The 24,970-nt window shown below is 38.1% G+C and overlaps 1 protein-coding gene across 1 annotated transcript; it reads left to right on the plus strand.

Moving 5' to 3' along the window:
• Positions 1–378: 378 nt before the first annotated feature.
• On the plus strand, positions 379–24,746 carry LOC148357861 (arf-GAP with coiled-coil, ANK repeat and PH domain-containing protein 2). The gene is made up of 22 exons (XM_088346231.1): positions 379–692; positions 763–820; positions 5,382–5,501; positions 7,136–7,189; positions 7,269–7,327; positions 8,291–8,474; positions 8,800–8,844; positions 8,968–9,063; positions 9,160–9,234; positions 9,967–10,073; positions 11,671–11,722; positions 11,795–11,895; positions 13,269–13,380; positions 13,456–13,634; positions 14,901–14,970; positions 16,118–16,206; positions 16,276–16,355; positions 17,652–17,815; positions 18,289–18,398; positions 18,466–18,576; positions 22,845–22,906; positions 22,975–24,746. Exons 1-22 carry the CDS (start codon positions 640–642, stop codon positions 23,085–23,087), a joined length of 2,094 nt encoding a protein of 697 aa, XP_088202357.1. The 5' UTR covers positions 379–639; the 3' UTR covers positions 23,088–24,746.
• Positions 24,747–24,970: the final 224 nt, after the last annotated feature.

Below are 24,970 nucleotides of genomic sequence, written 5' to 3' on the forward strand. Positions count from 1 at the left end.
GGCTGTATATTGTTGCTAATCAAATGCCATTTATCAAGGAAAAGTGAGTTTTGAAAATGCCATAATTTTCGGGGGTGCTTGAACACCCCCCAAAAACCGGCTGATTACGCCCATGTTATAGAGTAATTCAGTTACTAACTCCGTTCATTTTTGGAAGAAGTAGTATGTAACTATATCTAATCACCTTTTTTTAAAGTAGTGTGCCCAACATTGTTTACAAGGAAGCCAATTGGGTGAGGGTTGAGAGCTATGTTATCTTTAGTCTCAAGAAAATAAATTTAACGATTTAAAAAAAAGTCCGTCTTGAAACACGTCATACCGCTACTGATCGCCAGATGGCACTGCAGGCTTAATACAACCCGGATGTTTGCTTAGGACGGTCAAAAACTCTAGTCAGCGTTAGCATCACTTTGGGTGTATGGATGCAGAGATGGCAGCTGATGTTTAATTTTCGAAACAATATGCACCATACAACCCATAAAACTCAGTAGGGGTATTCTTCATTTCTAGATAGTACGTATATGTTTTGTCAGACTTTTTTTCCTACTATGAGCAGTCTTCGCGAGTGTTAGGTATCTTTAGAGGTTCTGTGCGTGCATCCCTCTTGGCAACGAGTGTCCAATAGTGCCTTCGCTCTCCATGGAATCGCTGCTAGACTTTTCGGAGTGTGTTGCAGATTCTCCTGGCTTCAGGTGAGCAACTCTCGCTTGTTGATTTCGAGACTCATCGGTGACTCAACTTTTGAGTTGTTGTGCTTTTAAGGCTGAGCCTGGATCAGTTTGAGGAGGATGTTTCTCTGCTGCATACACAGCTGGAAAAGGTAACTGAACCCTGACTCAAAATACCACAATCCCTGTTTTGACATATGTCCCTTGACAGTAAGAATTCTATAAAACAAACACTTTTGTCTAATTTGGAGCTCCTCGAATCACGTCAAGAAACTTTTCTTGGTCCATGATGCCGCAACGGTCTGCCACCAGATGGCAATGAACAATCATTGTTGTAGCCTGAAATGCATCGTTGAACGATATTGTTGTACAGTGACGGTAAATATTTAGCACCAAAGCGTGGGGGGGATACATACCTGTCAAGCTCCAGGGCTCCAAGCCCTTACAAACTCTTGTATTTTCCCTTACAAAATACAAAATAATCTTACACCATATACTTGACTTGACTTGACTTGACATATTTTTTTTCAAACGTATTTATTTATGTGGTTTAACATGTTATATTGTACATGTGTTTCGTTATATCATCTCATCTCGTTAGCTGCACCGCTTATCCTCAGTAGGGTCGCGGGGGTGCTGGAGCCAATCCCAGCAATCATCGGGCAGTGGGCAGGGGACACCCTGAACTGGTTGCCAGCCAATTGCAGGGCACACAGGGACAGACAACTTGCTCGCTCCTTCACACCTAGGGACAATTTGGACCGGCCAATCCACCTGAAAATGTCTTTGGAATGTGGGAGGAAACCGGAGTGCCCGGAGGAAACCCACGCAAGCACGGGGAGAACATACAAACTCCGCACAGGAAGTCCGGTAGCTGGATTTGAACCCACACAGGAGGTTCCCGAGACCTTAGAACTGTGCCGCACACACGCTAACCTCTGTGCCGCCATGCTGCTCGTTATATCATCTCATCTCATTAGCTGCACCGCTTATCCTCAGTAGGGTCGCGGGGGTGCTGGAGCCCATCCCAGCAATCATCGGGCAGTGGGCAGGGGACACCCTGAATTGGTTGCCAGCCAATCACAGGGCACACAGGGACAGACAACTCGCTCGCTCATTCACACCTAAGGGACAATAACCACTGCGCTGCCGTGCTGCTCGTTATATCATATATATTGTTAATTAACATTTTGTTGTGAGATACTGAGTTGCTCGACATGAATGAGGTTTATTATAAAAAAAAGGTTCAAAAATTAAGTAGCTTGGACATTCACTGTAGAAGGAAAAAATCCACGCAACTATAATTAAGTAGCGTAAAACATTTTCTTATTCAAATTATTCATTCATTTTCTGCATTAAATTATTGTTGGTAGGATACTGATTAAAGGGATAACCACAAACCTGTCTTTTTTCATTTTCTCCTTTTATACTTCCTTTTTCCCTTAACTTCTTTATACAACATCATAATTCGTAATATAATGCATCAAAGCAAGTGAGCCGTTTGAGAGCCGGCTCTATTTAATGAGTGTAGCCGAAAAAAAGAGACGGACTTCCTTTCACTACACAACTACCACATTAAATCCGAGGCGGTAGACGCATGCGCACAGGAGCATTAAACCGCTCGCTTCGTTTGCAACGGGAAAAAAACGATACCGAGATAGAGGCTGCCGTGGCGAACTCGTTTGACTTGATTGATTTGCTGTTTCATGATAGTCGGTGTATACTGGATGGTACCCATAATTGACAAATTTGTGTCTTTCCGTACAGATTTTCTTGTATGTTGTACATGTCTTAAAATGAATAATAAAAGTACTTTGTACGGCAAAAACGTACAGGTTGACAGGTATGGGGATACGATTATCGTTTGGGATCTTGGTATGTATGTATATCCTTTTTGTTGTTGTTTGTTTGTTTATTTGTCTGTCTGTCCTCTCAATAAAAAGAGCAAAGAGTTTAGATATGGCCACCATCTTTTAAATGCAGTCAGGTAGGTTACCCTAGATGTGAAAATACAAAAAAAAAACTGACTCAGCACGTTTGGTTTTGTTGACTCAGTCTTTTTTCAGCAAAAAGAGCAACAGGATGACTGAATAGCTCCTTTTCAACTTCCAGTCTCCTGTTTTCTTTTGTTTTCTCCTTGGATTCTTTGCAGCATGTGGTTTCCAAATAGAGAAATACATATTTGGGCTGTTTCTACCCTTATTTCAGGATTTTAGTCTCCATCTGAACTCAGTCTTACAATTAGGGTTTCCCATTTTCATGTGCCAATGACCCGGCCAAAAAGAGTAATGCCACAGAAAAAAAAATGCTTTCGTGTCTCAACATGGGTGATATCCAAAGAGGGCACAGCCATTTGAGTTACTCTTGTTTTTAATCCTATCGTTCTGTATTGCCTTAAATACAAAGTTGTCCTTGGGCATTTTCGAAAAAATGAAATATGTCACTGCATTTATAGTTATGGTTGTATCAGGTGTTTATTTAGAACCCTTTTTATTATATCTGTCATTTATAACTTCTTCATTTATTGGGTCCTGGTTAATGCATTTTATGATTGTTAATGTATTACAGTGTAATTATTTAATTACTAGACTTCTTGATATACCCATTCATTCAGTTCCTTAATCAGTCTCTGCATTGTTTCAAGTGCTGTTTTTTAATTGTTTTTTGAAAGTTTGCGGTACTCAGAAGGCCTTAAGTTTTATCAGTCGAAGGTAGGAATGAGGGATTTTTCCACTACCTCTAAAGTTTCTTTTTGTCAAGGCCCACCCTCCCAGTATAAAATTGTCAGTCATTTTAACTTCACATTCCTGAATCCTACATGCTCATTGCTCATTAGTCCCCGGATTATTATTTTATGATAAACCTAAGAAGAAACTGCTCATCTTAACTTGAGCACTTGTTTTAACTGTCTCACAACCTGTATGTAAATGAACAAGTGAGGGGGGGAAAGGTCTTCCTTTTTCAGGCCCCTATATGGGACAAGAGAATGGCAAACAATTGTTTTTCTAAATGTTGTAGCTCTTTTGTTTTAATGCATATTACAATCATACAGTGAAGAAAATAAGTATTTGATCACCCTGGTATTTTGCTATTTCTCCCACTTAGAATTAATGAAGTGGTCTGAAATTTCAATCGTAGGTGCATGTCCCCTGTGATTGAGATAAACTAAAAAGAAAAATCCAGAAATCACAATGCCCGATTTTTTTAAATGAGTATTTGAACACCTGAGAAAATGAATGTTAATATTTGGTACAGTACCCTTTGTTTGCTATTACAGAGGTCAAACGTTTCCTGTAGTTTTTCACCAGGTTTGCACACACTGCAGGAGGTATCTTGGCCCACTCCTCCACACAGATCTTCTCTAGATTAGTCAGGTTTCTGGGGTGTCGCTAAGAAACACGGAGTTTCAGCTCCCTCCAAAGATTTTCGATTGGTTTCAGGTCTGGAGACTAGCTGGGCCATGCTAGAACCTTGATATGCTTCCTATGGAGCCACTCCTTGGTTTTCCTGGCTGTGTGCTTCAAGTCGTTGTCATGTTGGAAGACCCAGCCACGACCCATCTTCAATGGTCTGACTGAGAGAAGCAAGTTGTTCCCCAAAATCTCACAATACACGGCCCCAGTCATCCTCTCTTTAATGCAGTGCACTCGTCCTGTCTCATGTGCAGAAAAACACCCCCAAAGCATGATGCTACCACCCCTATGCTTTAGAATAGGGATTGTGTTCTTCAGATTGTACTCTTCATTCTTCTTCCATACACGCTTAAAGGAATTATGACCAAAAAGTTGTATTTAGGTCTCATCTGACCACAAAACTTTCTCCAATGACTCCTCTGTACCATCCAAATGGTCATATGTAAACTTAAGACGGGCCTAGACATGTGCTGATTTAAGCAGGGGAACCTTTTGTGCCATGCATGATTTCAAATCATGCCGTCTTAGTGTATTACCAACTCCTGTCGTGTAGTTCCGGGCCAATTCCTGACCTTTCTTAGAATCATTAAGACCTCACGAGGTGATATCTTGCATATCTTCATGTTAAGCTTCTTCCATTTTCTAATGATTGCTCCAAACAGTGGACCTTTTTTCACCAAGCTGCTTGGCAATTGTTCCGTTGCCCTTTCCAGCCTTGTGGAGGTGTAACATTTTGTCTCTGGTGTCTTTGGACAGCTCTTTGATCTTCGCTATGTTACAAGTCCTACTGATTGTATGGGGTGGACAGGTGTCTTTATGCAGCTAACGAGCTCAAACTGGTCCGTATGATTCAGGATGATACGTGGAGTGCCGATGGACTTCTAATGGGCGGACTAACAGGTCTTTCAGGGTCATAATTCTAGATGAAACACAGGTGTTCAAATACTTATTTGCAGCTGTATGACTCAAATAAATTGTTAAAAAAAAATAATGCATTGTGATTTCTGGATTTTTCTTTTTAGTTTATCTCTCTTAAAGTGGACATGCACCTACAATAAAAATTTCAGACCCCTCCATGATTTCTAAGCCGACAACTATCAAAATAGCAGGGTGTTCGAATACTTATTTTGTTCACTGTACTGTATATTTGTGTCCTTATTACCTAGATATCACAAGAGAATAGCAAACCAATCATTCGGTGTACTTCCTTAACTTGTTCCTTTCACCAAGAAGCCACAAAATGTTGAATGATTGTTCATCACGAAATTATTTAAACTATCTTTGTCATGTAACCAATTAGGTGACGACGCTGTGCGGTAAAATGGTGGAGGCAGGACAAACTTACAACCAAGCCAATCAGATGTTTCTAGCAGGCCTGTCTGAGCTCTTCACACGACACAAGGAGGACAGCGTCGTCACGGTGAGCAGTAAAGGACCTTGTTTGAGATTGAGATGTAATCAATTCTAAAACCTTTAAGAATATATTTGCATTCTTGGAATGTTTTGATCAAGTCCACTAAAATTCTTCAATGAATAACAATACTGTTCATGTAGTACTTCTTCATATTATGGTATGACGCACTACAAACAATGATTGTCGCTAATTATTAATATTAAACACTCTGTATTGTATCATGGTCAATATGCTTTAACGATTGCTGAATGAAACCTGGATTGTAATTCTTTTTTTTTTTTGGGAGTACCGTATTTTCCGCACTATAAGGAGACCAGGATTATACAGTGCACTCACAAAAAATTGTCTTTTTTTTTTAATATATTTCTCATATATAACTTGCACTAGACTATAAGGCACATGGAATTAAAACTACAGTAAGAGCTAAGGTTGAATAAAAAATAAATACATTTAAATGGAAATAAATTATTTAAACCCTGCAACTGGCTGGCAACCACTTCAGGATGTTCCCTGTCAACTGAGCAAAGATGCATCAGATGGTCTTCTATGGATAATTTATTTCATAGAACATATATCAACACATGGTTTCACCTCAAAAATTAATTTTAGCAACAAACAATTGACGTGTTAACCACAAAAGGCCACTTGAAGACCAGTCTATATGTTTCCCAAAGGCAGACCGCTTACTGTATGCAGTATCATTTAACAATAATTTAAACAAAACTACTGTCGATGATTTCGTTTGAAATGTCACTCCAAACAAATATCTTTAAGTACTGTAGTGTTCAAAAGTTGGCCTTTGCACTGCCGTCAAAGTTCTGTGATTCTCTTTTGTTTCCTTTTAGCAAATTGGCATCTTAACCACAAGATTTCCCTCAAATACCTCTCCATTTGTTTTTCAAAGGCAGAACACTTACCAAATACGGTATCATTCAATTTAAACTGCATTTACAATTGTATCCACCATATTTCACGGTATATAAGGCGCACCAAATTATAAGGTGCACATTTAAACTTCTTTCCAATTGAAGATTTTTTATTGTCTTGCATAATTTTTTGCAATGTGCAGAACCTATACTGATTGTTTTTCTAATTTTGTTTTTATTTTATTCTATTTTTTTAATTATTAAACAAAATCGGCCAACATAACAGGCATTCATACATCGTTTTGATTGTATTTTCTTTCAAAGAAAACATGAATAATAAACACTTGTGATATTCAATATTCTCAAATACTGTATACAACATGCTCAATGTTGATAAAGTGGTATCCTATGGGCTATCAACGAAAAGAAGGCTAAAACGTTTTCCTGTATAACAGTTGTCGAGAGATTGTCAGGGAACCTGACAAAGATGGCTCTTTGCGGCGATTGATTAATACATTTTCCTAAAATATCGAAAACACACCCAAAAAATGATCTCCAATATTCAACTAGCTTTAGGACATGACCAAAACATGCACATGAGTTAGGTGACAAGGACTTGGAGAGCATTCTATGTTTTCACATAAAAAAAACTAGAGAGCGGAGACTGGACTGTTAGGTGGATGAGTTGCCTGACTTCTTGAATGTAATTAATAATGACAAGTAAATATGTGTACCTACAGATATATTTAGAATGACTGATGTTTTTCTTCTTAGAACTGCCTGAGCCAGTTCAAAGAAGGCCTGCAGGAGCTGCTCACATTCCATACGGTGAGAATGCATTCACACACATGCGCACACAGGCGCGAGCATGCATAGAAATAAAGCAGTTTTTTATTTCTGCTGTCAGATGCTACTTGATCAGAGCCAGCGAGCCATCAGCCATCAAATGAGCAATTTATGCAAGCAGTAAGTACATACTTATTGGCTTGGAGAGGGATGGGCCCCACCAGGCTGTACTGGCCCAATACACAACATAAGTCCTTGCTTAAAAACAATTTATGTCCTGAATGTTCAATTTTTCCATCATATAAATCAATCTTTGGCTTGAATCGTTAACGCAAACCCTTTTAAATTTGAACCCTGTCTTTAACCCCAAAACACACATTCAAAACTCAAATGTTTTAAAGGTGCGTTGCATCATTTGTGGTGTCCTTAAAAACTTGAGAGCAGAATATCTTTTCTGTGTGTTAACAATGTCCAACTTAGTTCAAAGAGCCTCTATAAATGCTTTTATCCACCACACATATCTGCTTTTATCTTACTTTTACAGAGCTGTTTGGTACACATTAGGAAGCAGGAAACGGGCTGGAGAGTGATTTCATGCTCGTCCCCGCAGTTTCTTGTAAATGTAGCTTGAAAATATTTAAATCATTAAAAGGCCTCTTTCACATACTGTCCAAATGCTAACCCAAACCCCAACAATGTAAAAAAGAAAAGTTTGTTTGAGCGCGTCTTTAATTGCTTGTGCCACACAAGGAGCTTGACAGAGACTGCAATGATGACTTAAACCAGGAAGATTATGCCAACCAGTAGAAAATTTCAAAATTCCGGACAGCACCTTTAACAACAATTTGTAACACTAATGTTTTGAATTGAAATTCATAATCTCTAGATTGTTTTGGTCCCACATTCATAAGCAGGGTTGCATCATTGAATATAATACAATACAATACAGTACAATACAATAGACTTTGTTGTCATTAATAACAAGGTAGTGAACATTGTTTGCAACGAGATTAGAAATGGCACTCCAGGATGAACAAGATCAACACGTATCATCAACCTTTTGCAGAAAAACGCTTATTACTTGATGACATTTCAAAATGCAAGCAGCGTCTGTGATTGATGAGTTGATTATTTGTCTTTGAGGTTCCTGCCTCAGCTGTCTGAAACGCGCGAGGAGTTTGTGCGCATCAGTGAGGATCTTGACACAGCCACGGTGAAAAACGCGCAAGTGTCTCGACACAAGACGGCAGAAGCAGAGAAAGCTAGTCACTTGCTTATAGCTACCCGAAAATGCTATCAGCATTTTGCCCTGGATTATTGTCTCCAGGTACAGACACAAACACATTCATTCATTCATTCATTCATTCATATTAGACAGGGGATTCAAACTCGTTTTAGCTCAGGGGCCACGTGGGTGAAAAAAACTCTCAGGGGCTGGACTAGTAAATTAGGCCGTAAAAATTGTGCCTTAACTGTAGGGTTGGGGATCTTTCAGAGGCTCACCTTTAAATTATAATTCAGGGGTATAACATTTGATTTTAAAATTATCAATAACCATAATTCCTTATGCTACTTATGTTTATACTTTTTTTTTACATTCTTTTGTGTCATATTGTTTATCGTTTTTATTCTATCTTTTCTTTTAAATCCAGCTCAACACGTTCAAGACTCAGCAGAAAGTGGACATCTTGAACTCGGTGAGACTATGACTGCTCTCAAAACGTAACTTCGTCATGAATTCCACTTTAAGACATCCAGTGTCAATAACGACCATATAGCTCCAAAATAACAAAACTCAAAGTTTTTGTTGTGGTGTTGAGGTGTTCTCCTTGGTCAACGCTCAGCTGACGTTTTTCCATCAAGGCTTTGACCTGCTTCGTGACCTCGAGCCCACTATGAAGGTCATGGCCACGCAGGTTGAAGCAAACACACACTCTTGCATCACCACAAAACTCAGATGATAAATGTTTCTGCCAGCTTGAATTACAATAATTCTTTGACTTCATCTCCAGTTGTGTGTGCGGTCCACCGAGTGTGTGAGCAAAAAGAAAGAGTTGGAGAACGCACACCTGCTGGTCCAGCAACGAGTAGGTTAACCACAAGACCAAAGGCCACTTTAAACTTTCTAACACAAGGGTGGGCAAACCTTTTGAGGCACAAGCCGTACCAGGTTCAAAAATTTAGAAAAAAGGACAGACCAGGAAGAAAAAACAATTGATTTTTAAAGTATTTAATCTGATACCTCAGCAATACATGGATATAAAAGAATATTTAGGAATATAATTAAAATACAAACATCTACACATACATATTTGTTTAATCAAATTAGTTATAAAACACTTAAAAATAAAGCAAATTTATATATAATGATACTTTTTAAGAACTAAATTTAAAAATATGCATTAAAAACCCTAAAAGTCAATTGATCTAGTCATAAAGTTTTTATCCATTTATTTTTTCCCCAGAATTTAATAGATGTCTTGATAGATAACTACATGATAAACAAATCGCATGACAAAAATGCTTCATAAAAAATAATTTTTCAATCGGAGGGACAATGGGCAACAAGAGTGGCAGGAATCAACACATTATCAATGGTACTATTTTTCCCCACCATGTATTAGTATATTATTACCACATTCGTTTAGCAGGCCAGAATAAATAGGATGACTGGCTATACTGTATCTGGCTCGCTGGCCATTGTTTGCCCACTCCTATTCTAACATTATATCGGGGAGGCTTTTTGGAGTGCACATGATCTTTTAAGGTCTTCAATATTAAAATAGGTGGAAGATGACTTAATTCTGTGCGTCTGTTAGGATGCCTCAGGAGAGACGCTGTTCCGAGTGTGTCATGGAACGAGTGACGACATCATCCAAGGTTACCTCTTTAAACGCTCCAGAAAGAAGTCAAAAATTTGGAAAAGGTCGGGTGTCTTCTTGTGTCGATGAAGATACTTCTTTTACTCATCCGTAGGAAATATTCTGTTGAATCATTTTGTGTTTTCAGAAGCTCACGAGAAAGCCAAATTGACACTTGTTTTTTAACAATCCGTTAAAAAATAAATGCAAATGTGTATAAACGTTTTGCTTTTAGGACCACGTGCAAACAAAATAAAGGGTAGAGCAGTTATACAGATGTTTGTTTTTTCTTTTTCTAATTTACCAAGCACACCTCCTTCATTTTCTGTATTATTGTTTTTTCTTTTTTCGTGTGAAAACAACAGCTCAATTGTCTTTTATTTAGTTAAGATTTTTTTCTTTAAATTAGGAATTTTTAGAGGTACCGGTAATCGTAAATTGTTAAATCTCACATTTGTACGAATGCAGTATGTATAAAATACACTTTTAGATGTATGTATAAGTTTTTGTATTTACTAAATGACTGGTGGCCCATAAATGCCGCCCCAACTTTGTACACTACAGCCCCACTGCAATGTGTTCTGTCAATATCTTTTTGAAAAGATCGCACATAATTTTTGGCAAATGTTATAAGTTTATAGTTTAGTAGACATTTAAAATAAGGATTTTGAACAGGAAAAGACCCAAGCCTCGAAAATGAAATTTCAACCTATTCTAACAGCCCTCCCTTGACCCTTTTTAGAAAATTATCCAGGTTACAAAAGCAGATCTGGCCTAATGGGTGTGGATATCAAAGAACAGAAACACAGTTTATAGTGACATTGATGTAAACCACAGGTGTCAAACAGGCGGCCCGCGGGCCAGATCAGGCCCGCTAAGGGATTGAATTCGGCCCGCGAGACAACACCCAGAGAAGCGCAAGAGAAAACCAAGCTGCAGGTTGAAATATGTCAACTTGATGTTGCCAAAGCCAGGTGCCTCTCACAAAGACACTGTACTTGTATTTCTCTCACTCCCTCTCTCTTTCCCTCTTTCTCTTTCTCTCTCTCTCTCTCTCCCCGCCACCCCTTTTCTCCCACTCTGTCTCTTTCACTCTCTGTGTCTCTCTTTTTCTCTTCCTTTGTTGCTCTTTGTCTCTTTCTCTCCTCATACCCTTTGCGCTTTCTTTTCTCTTTTCTCTCACGACTTTTTATCTCTTTGGTTTCTCACACACTCTCCATCTCTCTCTTTTTCTTTCTTTGTCCCGCCCTCTCTCCTTTTCCCTCCCTTTTACTCTTTTTTTTTCTCTTTTTCTTTCTCTTTAATCTACTAGTCCGGCCCCCGACAGAATGTTTGTTTTATCGTGTGGCCCCCCAGTTAAAATGAGTTTGACACCCCTGATGTAAACAATGCATAATAGTAAAAAACAAACAACAGTGAGGTATAATGGTCAGTATAGCGAACTGGCATCCTGTGAATCTCCTTTGCAGGTGTCCAAAAACCAAATAAACTTATCTAAAGGAATTATTGGCAATAGGGGTTCAGGTCTTGTGGTTGCCATTAGTGAATTAGTGCTCTAGTAGCATTTTGGTAACACAAATAAAATCACAAAGTTCCACAAAGAAACAAAGCATAAGCATGTTTATAAGACTTACTTGCAATTTATTTTCTCTGTATTTACAGATGCTGGTTCTCGATCAGAGATAACCAACTCATCTACAGAAAGTCACACAAAGTAAATACGTTTATAATTAGCTTTTCTTAATTATGAGGACTTTGGAGCATTATTGGTTATTTTTTTCCCTAGGAGCCACCCATGCTTCTGTTTGAGGACCTGCGACTATGTGCCGTCAAATCTTTGGAGGACATGGATCGACGATTCTGCTTTCAGCTGATGTCTGTGCACAAGTAGGACCAAAACACACAAAAACTCTGTCTTACCCAAAGATTGATGGGGGGGGTTTTAAGGGTTATTGATCTATCTTCGTTATTCATTATCCGTTATCGGTCAGTTCATAATACGCTACAAAGCCTAGGAGCCGGGACACTTACTCTCAGCCAAACGACCAAGCTAAGGTCCTAGCCCTAAAGCCTTGCTGCGATCATTGCGAATGCACCCAAAGATTGATGGATTAGTCTTATTAACCAAAAACCTCATGAACAAGTGAAATCTATGGACGTGTCCCATAATTTATCTAATCATTTTCCACTTTTCTTTGCCCTGGTGTCATTAATAATATTCCAGTGTTTCTACATAAAATGATTCTGATGCGTCGCCAGGGTTTAATTGTTCCCGCCAGGGTCTCATAAATTGGTGTATTTAAGAAATATAATAACAATAATTAATAATATAATATTTTACATATTTATAAATGTGAATTTTTCAAAATAACTTAAAAATAAATGATCACAAGTGCCACTGTTTGTATATGTGCTTCATATCTCTGTCAGTCTTAATTGTTTATCAAAGCTGTTCATTTGGAATTTATTATAACCTTGTATTTGATAAACGGACAAAAAAATAAATGTCAATTGATTAATCAATCAGTCCGAATGAATCTTGTTCAGTCATCCCATCCATCCCACGCTAAAGCGCAAACCCTTACTGTTTGTCGCAGTAATTTTCCCACCCCGCCTACACTGCGTAAAATGTAACACTGACCAGCGTCACATTTCTCCAAGTTAAACATTTTTCAACTCCCTGCAACCAGGTTTGGCGTTGAGCATTCCATGCAGAAAACCTGCCCACCGCCTAGTTGCACTTTTGCCATTTTCAACAGTGCGTTAAAACCCTGCCATTGCAACCAATTAGAATTAGATTAGCTCAGAGTAGTAGTGTTTTGGTGGACACATGCCCTAACTCCAGCTTATAAATTGCACATTGCAGTAGCCTGTAAAGCATTGAAGAAGAACCGGTATCCTGTCCACCAGCATCAATAAAGCAGCGGTACTAATATTTAATACTGTAATTTACCAAATCACCGATATGAGTATTGCATTTAAATTTAAAACTTATAGTACAGCTTGGGAACAACACTTTATTATTGAATCTATGCTTGAAATGTACAAAAATTTCCTCCGGGGGAGTATGTCCCCAAACCTCCCTAGACTGTCTACCAACCAGGGTATCACAAAATTCTGGAGGAAACACTGTATCCCTGTTACAGTATGAAACATTTTATGCATTGATTAAGACACTACTGTAATTTAAATCCTCCTTTCCCCCCATAGTTTCCCATTTGATGCTAACCTCCCACAATACCTCTTAAATGTCCCTTCAGGTGTTGTGCCCTTCAGGCAGACTCTGAGCATGTGAGGCTGGCATGGATGGGAGCACTCCAAGGAAGCATCGATATGGCGTATCGAGAGCCAGGCCAGGCTACGCCCACACAGGCATGAGACTCATCCCTTCCAATTATTAAGTATTCAATAAGGAAAATATCTAATAAATTCTTTCCGTACACTCAGGATCTCTTCCTGCCTAGCGGTGGCGACATCACGGTGACCAGTGAAAAGAAGGCTGTGCTGGGCGTGGCTATGCAGGGCCTTGGCAACAGACACTGTTGTGACTGTGGCGAAGCAGAACCACGATGGGCAGTTGTCAACTTGGGTGTTACTGTGTGCATTCAATGCTCTGGCATTCACCGGTAAACACATCTATGCACATACACATGCACATAATTTATCGGGACATTACAATGTCTAAAGGCAAATACATTACTATTTTTAAAGAAAAATACATTTTTAAAACTTTTATATTCATGTAAACATACTTCTTTATATATATATATATATATATATATATATATATATATATATATATATATATATATATATAAAACACAGTAACCCCTAGCTATAAAGCAGTTTACTTTTCACGGTTCGCTACTTCACAAATTCGTATTGTGTTCTGCATTCTGATTGTCTAAACAGTCTCCCCGCTTCTCATTTTTACAGTAGTTATTTATCATGTCAAGTCATGTTTATTTGTATAGCCCTTAATCACAAAGGGTCTCAAAGGGCTGCACAGACCACAGATTACTGCAAACCACAGACTATTATTACAGCATCCCCAGAATCTAAAAACTACATGAGAGCAAATAATGCACAGATATTGTCAACATAAAATATAGGTTATTCATATGCTATAGAATAGCAGTTTGTTTTAAGCCTAGATTTAAACAGTTCCACTGAGGTTGCAGATCGAATCTCAGGGGGGAAAGCATTTCATAGCATTGGAGCCCCGATGGAGAACGCTCTCGAACCTGCGGATCTCTTCTTGGCTCTTGGGATCACTAGTAGACCAGCGTTTTCAGAGCGAAGGCTCCGGACCGGAACATTGGGGAAAATAAATCTGAAAGATATGAGGGAGCAAATCCATGCATGATTTTGTATAATACCAACAGAACCTTAAAATCACATCTTAAGCTAACAGGGAGCCAAATGTCTGTTAGCTAAAATCATTACCAAAAAAAATCGTAAATTCCTTTTTTTTTTTGTTAAAAAAAGGCTTGAGCCTGTAAAAAGCGTTTATTTCATTTCGGTTTATGATAAGAGTATTTGATTGTATAACTGTAACAAAAAAAGGCATCTTTCTCACTGATTTTCCCTATCATGGGTTCTTTTTGGAACGTAACCCCCGCCATAAACAAGCGGTTCCTCTATATACAATACATATTTAAAGATTATGTGTCGATGATTTTTTTTGGTCTAAATAATTTTGTTATTTTTTTACATTTGTCCACCGTATTAGGACTACTATTTTGTAAGAATCAATGTATACAGAGGGGACCTTTTTTTAGCTGGATTGAGAAAAGTTAACGAAGTTATTGAGAGGGTTCTCTGTATAATAATAATCATAATAATCATAATAATCATTTTGTTCTGTTCCCCTCCATTATTGCTGCCTGTAGGAGTCTGGGCGTCCATGTATCCAAGGTGCGCTCACTCACACTGGACTCCTGGGAAGCTGAGCAACTCAAGGTGAAGTGCCAGTTGAATTGTGTGTTATTCAGTGCTGTGCCACAATAATCCAGCAAGAGCATTTAAAAGGATTCCCAAATTCTAAAACATACAAAATGTTAGAAAGTAGTACATATTTTTGCATAATATCTATGTATATATGTCATTGGTATATTCCAATTATTTTCCAAGATAATTCATTTTACAACACGTTTAGGGTGTCTCCTGTCCACTGCCTGAAGATGGCTGGGATGGGCTCCAATGCGCTAGTGAGGATAAGCGGCGCATAAAATGCATTGATGGATGGATAGACAGATAATGCATTTTGAAGATAGTCTGTCTCATCTTTGACTTCCTGAGCTCTGACGTCATATGAAGCAAACCAGCAACCTAGCAAGCCAGTCAACCTAATGGTTTAAATGTTAACTAGTGTGAAAGGTTTTAGTGTTTTAGGCCAAGTTTTGGTAGTTTTTGGGGATAATGACTAGGGCGTGTCTCAGGTGGGTGCAGCAAATGGTACAAAAAATAGCGAGCAGCCAAAAAGGGGCAAACTGGCAGAAATAACACACAGAGAGCTAATAGACTGATAACCTAGACCCAAAAAACTGTAAGCCTTCAGGAGCCTGCATGCTAATGGAGGGCTATCTGGACAATATTATATGAATTGCAAGACGAGCAGTAAAAAGCACGAGAGGATATGTCACAATCACATACCTAAAATGAGACAAAGTCAAAAAAGAAACGCACGGTGTATACGACGGCAAGTAAACCCACAATTTGGTGATCAACTCTGACAAAATCGTCGGAATTTCCCCAGAGACACGACAAGCAAGGTTACAAATACTCTAAGCTAAAGTGAGCGCTATGCATTCACTGATTACCACAATAGCTGTCTGTTTTTTAACGGGACGCACCATTTGTTTTGCTTCTCGTAGTCATCGGTGACATCATAGCTCTAGGTGATATGAGGTCAAACTGTCTACTTTGAAAATGAATTTCTTGGCACGTGGAATATTTTGGAACATATCTGCATGATTGTGGGGAGGAACACTACACGTTTTGTGCTTAATTGGGGAAAAAGGGTCTTTTATAATTCCTTTAAAGATTATTATGGGGCCCCTATTTCAAAGAATTCTAATATAGTAAATACATTTCTTTTGTTTCAAAGCTGCTGTATGTCTTGGGAAATGACACCATCAACAACATTTACGAGTCGCAATGTTTGCACAGAGTCAAACCGACCACAGAGAGCCCACAGTAAATTCCACACCCTTGTAGATCAATCTGTAATCAATACTAGATGATTGATGGGTTTTCTTTTATCAGTGCAGAGAAAGAAGCCTGGATTAGACAGAAGTACGTGGAGAAGGTGTTTGTGAAGCGGAATGGTGACGAGGATGTCACAAGTAAGATATAGCAACGCAATGACGGCAATGCTTTTTTTTTTTGTACAGAGCGGGCATGTCAAACTTCGGATGGCCGGAGCCAGACTTTATGTTCTCAGATGGGCTAGATTGTAAATAAAAAATGTCAACGCCAAATATTTAGCTTTGTTTTTCATTGTTTTTTTATTCAGCCTACATATGTAGCTTACCCTATAAAGTAGAATAACGGCTGACAAGGGATCTTGCCTAATCACAACACATTTATTCACAAACAGTAGAAAATTTGATTTTCATCTTATGTATTGGATGTCTTAACAGATATTTATTTCAACAGTTTAGTAAATACAGCCTTACATCTGAACCAACTCATCACACTAAACAAACTCAAATGGGAGCGATGAATAAAAATATGCTTGCCTCAATTGTCATACTGCTTTGAAATTAATAAAAATAGGACTTTTAGCAGTGAATGGGAAATAACATCAGATAGAACTTCCAGGTTGGGCCTATTGAAGCTGAGAAAATACTGCACAATATATTCTTAAACATAAAACCAGATACATCTTTTTTTGATGATCTGTACCAACAAATGTCGCGCCTTCACACCTTTTGCCCTGTCTCGCACTGCACTCCTACAGTTTACCTGCTGTTGCAGGCTCCTGAAACTTGGCATAATTTTGCCTTCACAGGTGCATCAATATCAGGTGTCAATTCCTGAGTAGCAGCACATTTAACATGTCATTCAAGTGGTTGATCGTTAACCTTAAGCGCTGCTTTGTTTTATTATTGTTCGTCACAGAGAACACCTGTTAACAAAGATAAGTAGTCCCAGACATCGATAGACCCTTTACTGCCCTCTAAAGGTGAGAAGGAGCATTGGGTTTGTATTTATTAAAAAAAAAATCTTATTTTTTGATAGAAATTAGTTAAAGACTTGCTTTCTTTTTGACATATTCAGAAATTTTTGGCAGGCAAAATTAAATAATCCTGCTGTATTTTTGACATGCTTGATACAAAGGATAATGACATCAAATATTGCTGTTTAATTGAAGAAATTAGACGTTGCACTCAATGATAATCATATAACGACTTTAAAGAGAAAAATGAGACATGGAAAGTTAAGATGAATAGGCAAACATATTTACAAGGTAGTGCTCTGAGTCTGGTCCAAGTTGTAAGTGAAATCTTACAATTGTCTAGAGAAGTCATGTTAAAATTACCCAAGTTGCATTATATGGAGTGTGTGAACTTTTATCAAAGCTCTTGTGTAGAAGGGCTTACGGTACTTGTTAATGTGTCGTTGCATATTTTTTTAAGAGCCTCACGACGAAGTAGAGGCTTCACTACTGCAACGCCTCTACCAAGCGGCAGCAGCTGGAGACTTGATCACCTTAGTGGCGGCGTTGGCACAGGGCGCGCCAGTAAACGGGAGTGTTTCCCAGGAGGAAGGACGCACTGCTCTTATTGGGGCTGCCCAAGGGGTGAGAACATGGTTGACAAGGTTATTCTGTTTCTTTCTGGTTTTGAATTTTGAAGCTGCAAAGAAAATAGGAGAGGACTGTACATACAACGCTCAGATGTTCTTTGTACATCAATAATAAATATCCCCTTCTTCCACATCTTTATTAAATACCTGTTTGGAATATTGTAATAGAAGGATGATGTTTTTCCCAACAATAAACAGGAAATATTGATAGTACCGGTTGTTTGGTTGTATCCCTTGACAAATAGAGTCGTAGGGCACCTTTTCCTGTGGTGTGTCTTGGGCAAGCACAGCCTGGTGGCGCCCATTTGTCTCCAGGGCAACAAATGTTTCCACCTGGTCTTGAACTGGAAACCTTAACTTGTTAGACGAATGTGCTAACCATGCAAAATCAGCCAAATTATGATTTGTATAATATTGTAATCCTTTTCTTTTGGAAAAATATGTCATGTCTCTCAAATTTGTCCTCAGGGGTCGCTATTGGTGTCAGAGTTCCTGCTACAGAACGGGGCCAACATTAATCACAGAGACCGAAGAGGACAAGGAGCCTTGCACGCGGCAGCCACCGCCGGAAACACTGGGTCACTAAATGTGCTCTCTCACATACACTTCATACAAAATGTGACATTTTTATTTGTCGATATGCAGGCAGGTGTGCCTTCTTCTGAAGCGAGGGGCCAATCAGTACGCTGTGGACGAGAGTGGACGGGACCCACTGGCGATTGCCGTTGAGACAGCGCACGCAGACATTGTCACACTGTAAGACAGGGTTGTCAAACTCATTTTTGCTCAGGGACCACATGGTAAAAAAATACCCACAGTAAAAATATACAAGATAATATTGGAAAGGGGGGAGCACGGCAGCGCAGCGGTTAGTACATGTGCGGCACAGTTCTTATCAAACCTTCCTGTGTGGAGTTTGCATGTTCTACCCGTGCTTGCGTGGGTTTCCTCCGACATTCCAAGAACATGCATGTAAATGCGGGTAAATGGGCAGGTTTAAATTGTCCGTAGGTGTGAATAAAGTTGTCTGTCTCTGTGCCCTGCGACTGGCTGGCAACCAGTTCTGGTTCCCTGCCTAATGTCCGAAGATAGCTGGGATGGGCTCCAGCACCCCCGCGACCCCACTGAGGATAAGCGCTGCAGATAATGGATGGATGGATGGATATTGAAAAGTAGAGGAAAATGACAAAATTAGTGAAATGTATAAAAAAGTACTGGAAAGAATGGAAAATGTATAAAGACTAATGAACAGTATGAAAAAGAACTGAGAAGTTTGAAAAAAGTGTAAAATGTGAAGTATGAAAAAGTAATGAAAAGCACTAAAAATTGAAATGTTAAAAAAAAGGAAAAAATGTACTGAAAATTATTAAAGTGTTCTAAAAATAGTCAAAAGTATTGTATGAGTATAATTTTGAAAAAGAACAGAGAAGAATGATTAAGTACACAGCATGCTTTCTATTGCTCCTAAGTACTGAAAACTACTAAGAAACAAATGTAAAAAATTAAAAATGTACTGTATAGTGTGAAGCACATTGTAAAGCGCTTTGGGAGGTCTTCATTGACTTGAAAAGCGCTATATGAATGCAGACCATTTACCATTTAATAATAGTTTGCAATAGTCTTTGATCTGTGTGGCCCTTTGAGACTCTTTGTGATTAAAGGCTATACAAAGAAACTTGACTTAACATGACTTAGTATTAAAATATCTTAAAGTATGAAGAACAGCAAAGTATGAAAAATAGCAAATGAAGTAGAACATATGAATAAGGACTGAAATGTATAAAATGGTATCAAAAAGAACAGAAAAATAAATGAAAAACTTCTAAAATGTCTTGAAAAAGTACTTTACAGAAAAGTATGAAAAAATAACTGAAAAGAATGAAAAAGTACTGAAAAGTGGTAGAAAGCACAAGCAAGTACTGAAAAGTATAAACAAAAATGAAATGTAAAAAATGAATTATGTTCTGCAAAGTATGGAAAAGTGTGAAAAAGAAAAGAAAATTATGAAAAAGTACATTTCAATATGTTGTTTTAAATGTACAACATATTGAAATTTACTGAAAAGTATGAAAAGAAACAGAAAATTGAGAAAAGGTACTGAAAAGTAGAAAATATAAAGATGTTCTAAAAACTAAAATGTAAAAAATGACAAATGTACTGAAAAGCAAGGAGAATTCTAAGTTTTAAAACATATTGAAAAGTACTAAGAATAATGAATCAGCACTAAATTCTATCAAAAAGTAATGAAAATGACCAAGTACTGAAAATTATGAAAAAGAATAGAAGTATGAAAAAGTTATAAAACTATATAATTGTATAGAAAAGTACTTTAATGTATTAAAAAAAGTACTGAAAAGTCCTAAACACTGAACAGTAAAAAATGAAAATGTATTGAAAACCATAAAAAAAGTTGTAAAAGTATTAAAATGTACTAAAAGGAATGAAAAGTATGAGTCAGTACTAAATAGTAATGAAAAGGACAAAGTATAGATTAGTGCTGGAAAGTGAAAAAGAACAGAAGTGTGAAAAAGATATAGAACTTATACAAATGTATTAAAAAGTAATAAAGTATAAGAAGTACTAAAAAAGTGATATGTAAAATAATGTATTATGTACTAAAAAGTATGAATAAGCACTGAATCATATGAAAAGTGACAAAAAGGACGAGTCGTGAAAAGTACTGGAAAGCCTGGGAATTGAGGTTTGCAACATTCGGCGTACATATTAAAAACTCGAGATCATTTTTGACATGATGCGCCTCTTTTTTTCTTATGCTCCTCTTCGCCTTGTCTCGCAAAACCGATTCAATCCGTTAATGGGCCTGATCCGGCCCGCGGGCTCTATGTTCCCCAACACATCTTACAGAGTGAGATGTCAATTTGTATTTTTATTTTGTGAACCATGCAGTTTTCAGTAGAGGAAACAAAAATATTCCGCTGAAAATAACAAAACTTCTAGCTTAACTAACCCATATTGCTTTTGGATCAAAATGACCCGTCACTATAATAAGGAAGTAGTATGTTGGCCTGGGGAGGGATTGGAGCTACCAGCCTGTACTTGCCTAAAACACACCACAGGAAATAGTGCCCATACGACCCGAGTGGTTAAAGCAGTCCAAATATGTTTTGGAGAGAGTACCAGGCATAAACAAAACAAGTTACGTATTGTGATTTCACAAGAAACTGTCGTTGAAATGAAGAAAAATGAATCTCTTTTTTCACACATTTTCTTCCTTTGCTTTAGCTAGAGATAGAACTGGACAAAACTATACAACATATATTGTTGTAAATAAATGGTAAATGGTCTGCATTTATATAGCGCTTTTCAAGTCACTGAAGACCTCCCAAAGCACTTTACAATGTGCTTAATATTCCATTCACACACACACACACACACACACTCACACCGTTGATTTACCAAGTAAAGAAAACAAAACTTTCTTAGTTATTCACACTTGCAGTCAATTTACTGTTCCGCATTATAATTGGCAGTATGTTTTCCCCCTCGAACGAAATATTTAATACGGATTACACAATTTTAAATGATTAAAGCTGGAGAAAAACGCATAATGTAATAAGTATGCCACAACTCATGCTAAAAACAAAACAAAGCATGTTATTACAAAAGTTTTTATTATTGGGATACAATATGTTTTCTCAGAGTTAGAAGACAAATTTGACCAAATTCACGTGTTATCTAATGATAGGACTTCAATAAATTAACAATTTTGAGCATGGTACTCATGAAAAATATATATTTCAAGAAGATACATATTACAAGGTTCTATACGACTATCTGTCTGGTCTTCTCTATTCAAAGGACACAGAACATTTTAAATTCTTTGACATACCACTTTTTAAAGAAGCAGAAATAGTTACTTTTCCTCATGACTAGTTACTTTTACGATGGTAACTCGGTTTCTTTTTGGAAGAAGTAACAGTATAACTTATCACTTTTTAAAAGTAACTGCCCAACATTGGTTTCATTTAATGTGGTATTTCAAATCAAGAGCGCATTACTTTTGCACGCCATGTTTTATAATTGACTTTGTGCTGGATTTGATTTTTACAAGAAATATGGAATTTGTGTCTAAAATTCGATATGCATACATTGGCGGTTTAGCAACGACGGGTCATTTATACCCAGAGGACTCGGGGCACACAATGTGATACGTCGGACGTTCAAACAGAACTTATTATCAGTTATGGTAATTTAAACCTCATAATAACCACAATATGAATACAATGGAACCTCGGTTCTCGACCATAATCCGTTCCATTTCTTTGTACGAAAACCGATTTGTACGATCACCAAAGTCGTTTTTTCTTATTAAAAGTAATGGAAAATTGTTTTAATCCGTTCCAACACCCTAAATGTTTAACACGAAAGTAAACATGAAGCTAACCCAGGCTTATTGTACGTTCGCGTTAGCGTAATCTTCCGTACGAAAGATTACGCTAACATGAACGTGTAAAAATAAAAAAATCAGGTCGTTTACACGTCATTTAGCACCCGGGTCTCCACAACAAGTGGTGAGCAGTTAAAGGATAAAGAAAATAATCATGAGTAGGATTTCTTACCTTGACGGTTGTCTGCAGAAGCCATGCTGTATTCCTGAAAGAAGGCAAAGTCGCACACCTTCTTCATATTTTGCTATTATTTCTTTCTTAAATGCAATAGTTGTACGCACTACTCCTCTTTTTTCACCTGTAGCAACTTTGCTGCTTGCACCAACCTTCTTCAGAGGCATAATTAGGAGTTAAAACACTCCCTTCACCGCTTTTGAAAAACGAAAGCAGTGGAGTGCGCGTTGCCGTGGGGCAATCTACACCCGTACGCCGCTCAGCATCGCCCCTAGCGTACCGGCGTTTGAACTCCAATTTTTTGAAAGAAAAGCGAAGTAAGAATTTCTCGAAATTTTTGGTCGAGAACCGATTTGTTCGAACTGAGAGGCGTTTGAAAACCGAGGTTCCACTGTACTTAGAATGTCAACTTTTCTGTTTCGTCTTCATTGGTTACTTGAGGTTGCGGATGGCTCGAATGAACGAGGAGATGCGAGATTCAGAAGGGGTGTTTGGAGCCGCGGGTGAGTCCGTGAACCGAAAAAAATTGAGCATGGATATTTGCTAAGCGGCCTCCGTGCTGTTCTTCTAGGCGATGACCAAACCTTTCAGGACATTTTCCGAGACTTCAGCAACATGGCTTCACACGACCCGGAAAAATTGGCCAGACGGACGTTCAGCCGTGGAGATGACGGGATCCTGTGAGAGTTACGTTTGCCATGAATGTCATGTTTAGTCCTAATTTTCAACTGGCTCAAGCACACAAGTCAGCCAGAATCCTTCCATCTTTTAAATGGAAAAAAAACCTTGGGTTACCAAAATTGCATTGGTAAGTTGGTGTTAGGACCACTATCAATCTATCACCAAAGCTTTAATCACTTAATTTAGACTGAATGTTTTTTTTTTAATCTTTGTTACAGCAACTAAAATGGGAGCATGTGATGCTTTTCCCATCCCAGCTATGGGCAAATTAAGCCAGGGGTCGGCAACAGGCAGCTCTAGAGCCGCATGTGTGGCTACCTAGTGGCTCTCGGGCACTTTTTCAAAAATGTTTGATAAGGGAAAATGGCTCCAAACACGTATCTTTCTTTTGGGGTCATGTATGGCTATTTCAGTGGGCGGCACGGCGACGCAGTGGTTAGCTCGTGCGTGGCACAGTTCTAAGATCATGGGTGCAAATCCAGCTACCATCTGTCCTGAGTTTGCATGTTCTCCCCGTGCTTGTGTGAGTTTCCTCCGGGCACTTCAGTTTCCTCCCACATTCCAAAAACATTCATGTCAGGTTAATTGGCTGGTCCAAATTGTCCCTGGGTGTGAATGAGCTAGTTGTCTGTCTCTCGTCCCTTCAGTTCAGGATGTCCCCTGCCCACTGCCCGGAGATAGCTGGGATGGGCTCCAGCACCCCCGCGACCCTACTGAGGATAAGCGATGCAGATAATGGATGTTTATTTCCAACATTTTGGGTCGCCAACCCCTAAACTGAGAAATTGAATCAGCTTCTTCGGAATAATGGAAAACCACTTTACAGACGGTTTAGGGATTTCACCAGCTACTGCATTTTTAACACTTAAAATAAGTTCAAAAATGTGAAAAATAGTCCTGGCACAGGTAATAGGGGTCCTTAAAGGGACAGTGTCTTCTATATAGCACCTACTAGTGATTAAAGAACGACTGATTTAAACAATAAGCAATAATATCTGAGCTATTATGCAAAAAAAATGCGTTTTTTTTTTTAAATACTCGATCGAGAAAATGTATTTCTTTTACATGAGCCTCACCAAGAGGGAGCCGGGATAAATGCCCGCCATTTTGTTGCAACGGGTACCCGAAAACCATAACCTCGTCAAAGAGGTTTTTAGCAGTCAATTTCGGATGCATGACACAATACAGCGGCATCTAGTGGTAAAAAAAAAAAATACTCGTTTAACCTTTATAAATACTGTACAAAAACTAAAAATGCCCTTGAAATTAAGTAATCCAAAAACAGGGATTAATTTATGGTAAAATAAGTGAATTTACTCATGGCAAGCTTCGAGTATTTGACATGTTATTTTGAAGACAGATGGGTCAGCTCATTTAAATATCACATATTCAATGTTTTTGGATTATTTAATTTTATAAAATGTATTTAGAAAATAAACAATACCTCATCTTAATTAAGTAATCAAACACTTTTGATTACTTTTTGTTTAAACGTTCTTATTAATATACAGTTATGTCCCTTCTATTGCTTAGTGTTATTTTAATCAATTTAATGAAATATGGGTGTAAATGACACATCTGCTAATAATCATTTCCCTATATCACAGTAGAATAGTTGTCATTCGTATCAGCCATTTTTGTGACACAGCATCCACCTAAATGTTACATTTGAAATACAAAAACTTCACAACTACAAAAAAATCTCTGTACCTCCCAGCTAAGCTAAAATATATCGTGTTTAACTAGGCTACAAAGGGAAATTTTGCCTATAACTACTTCACTACTTTGGAGGTCACATTAGACCAACATCTTTGTTGCCTTTATTTAACAGTTAATGTCATTTTTGTGAGTGAAAGTCTTAAACTGCTGCTAACACATTGTTTTAG

Source organism: Urocampus carinirostris, chromosome 10 (assembly GCF_059441175.1).
Source record: "Urocampus carinirostris isolate Australia breed hairy pipefish chromosome 10, RoL_Ucar_1.0, whole genome shotgun sequence".
In the NCBI taxonomy this organism is placed as follows: Eukaryota; Metazoa; Chordata; class Actinopteri; order Syngnathiformes; family Syngnathidae; genus Urocampus; species Urocampus carinirostris.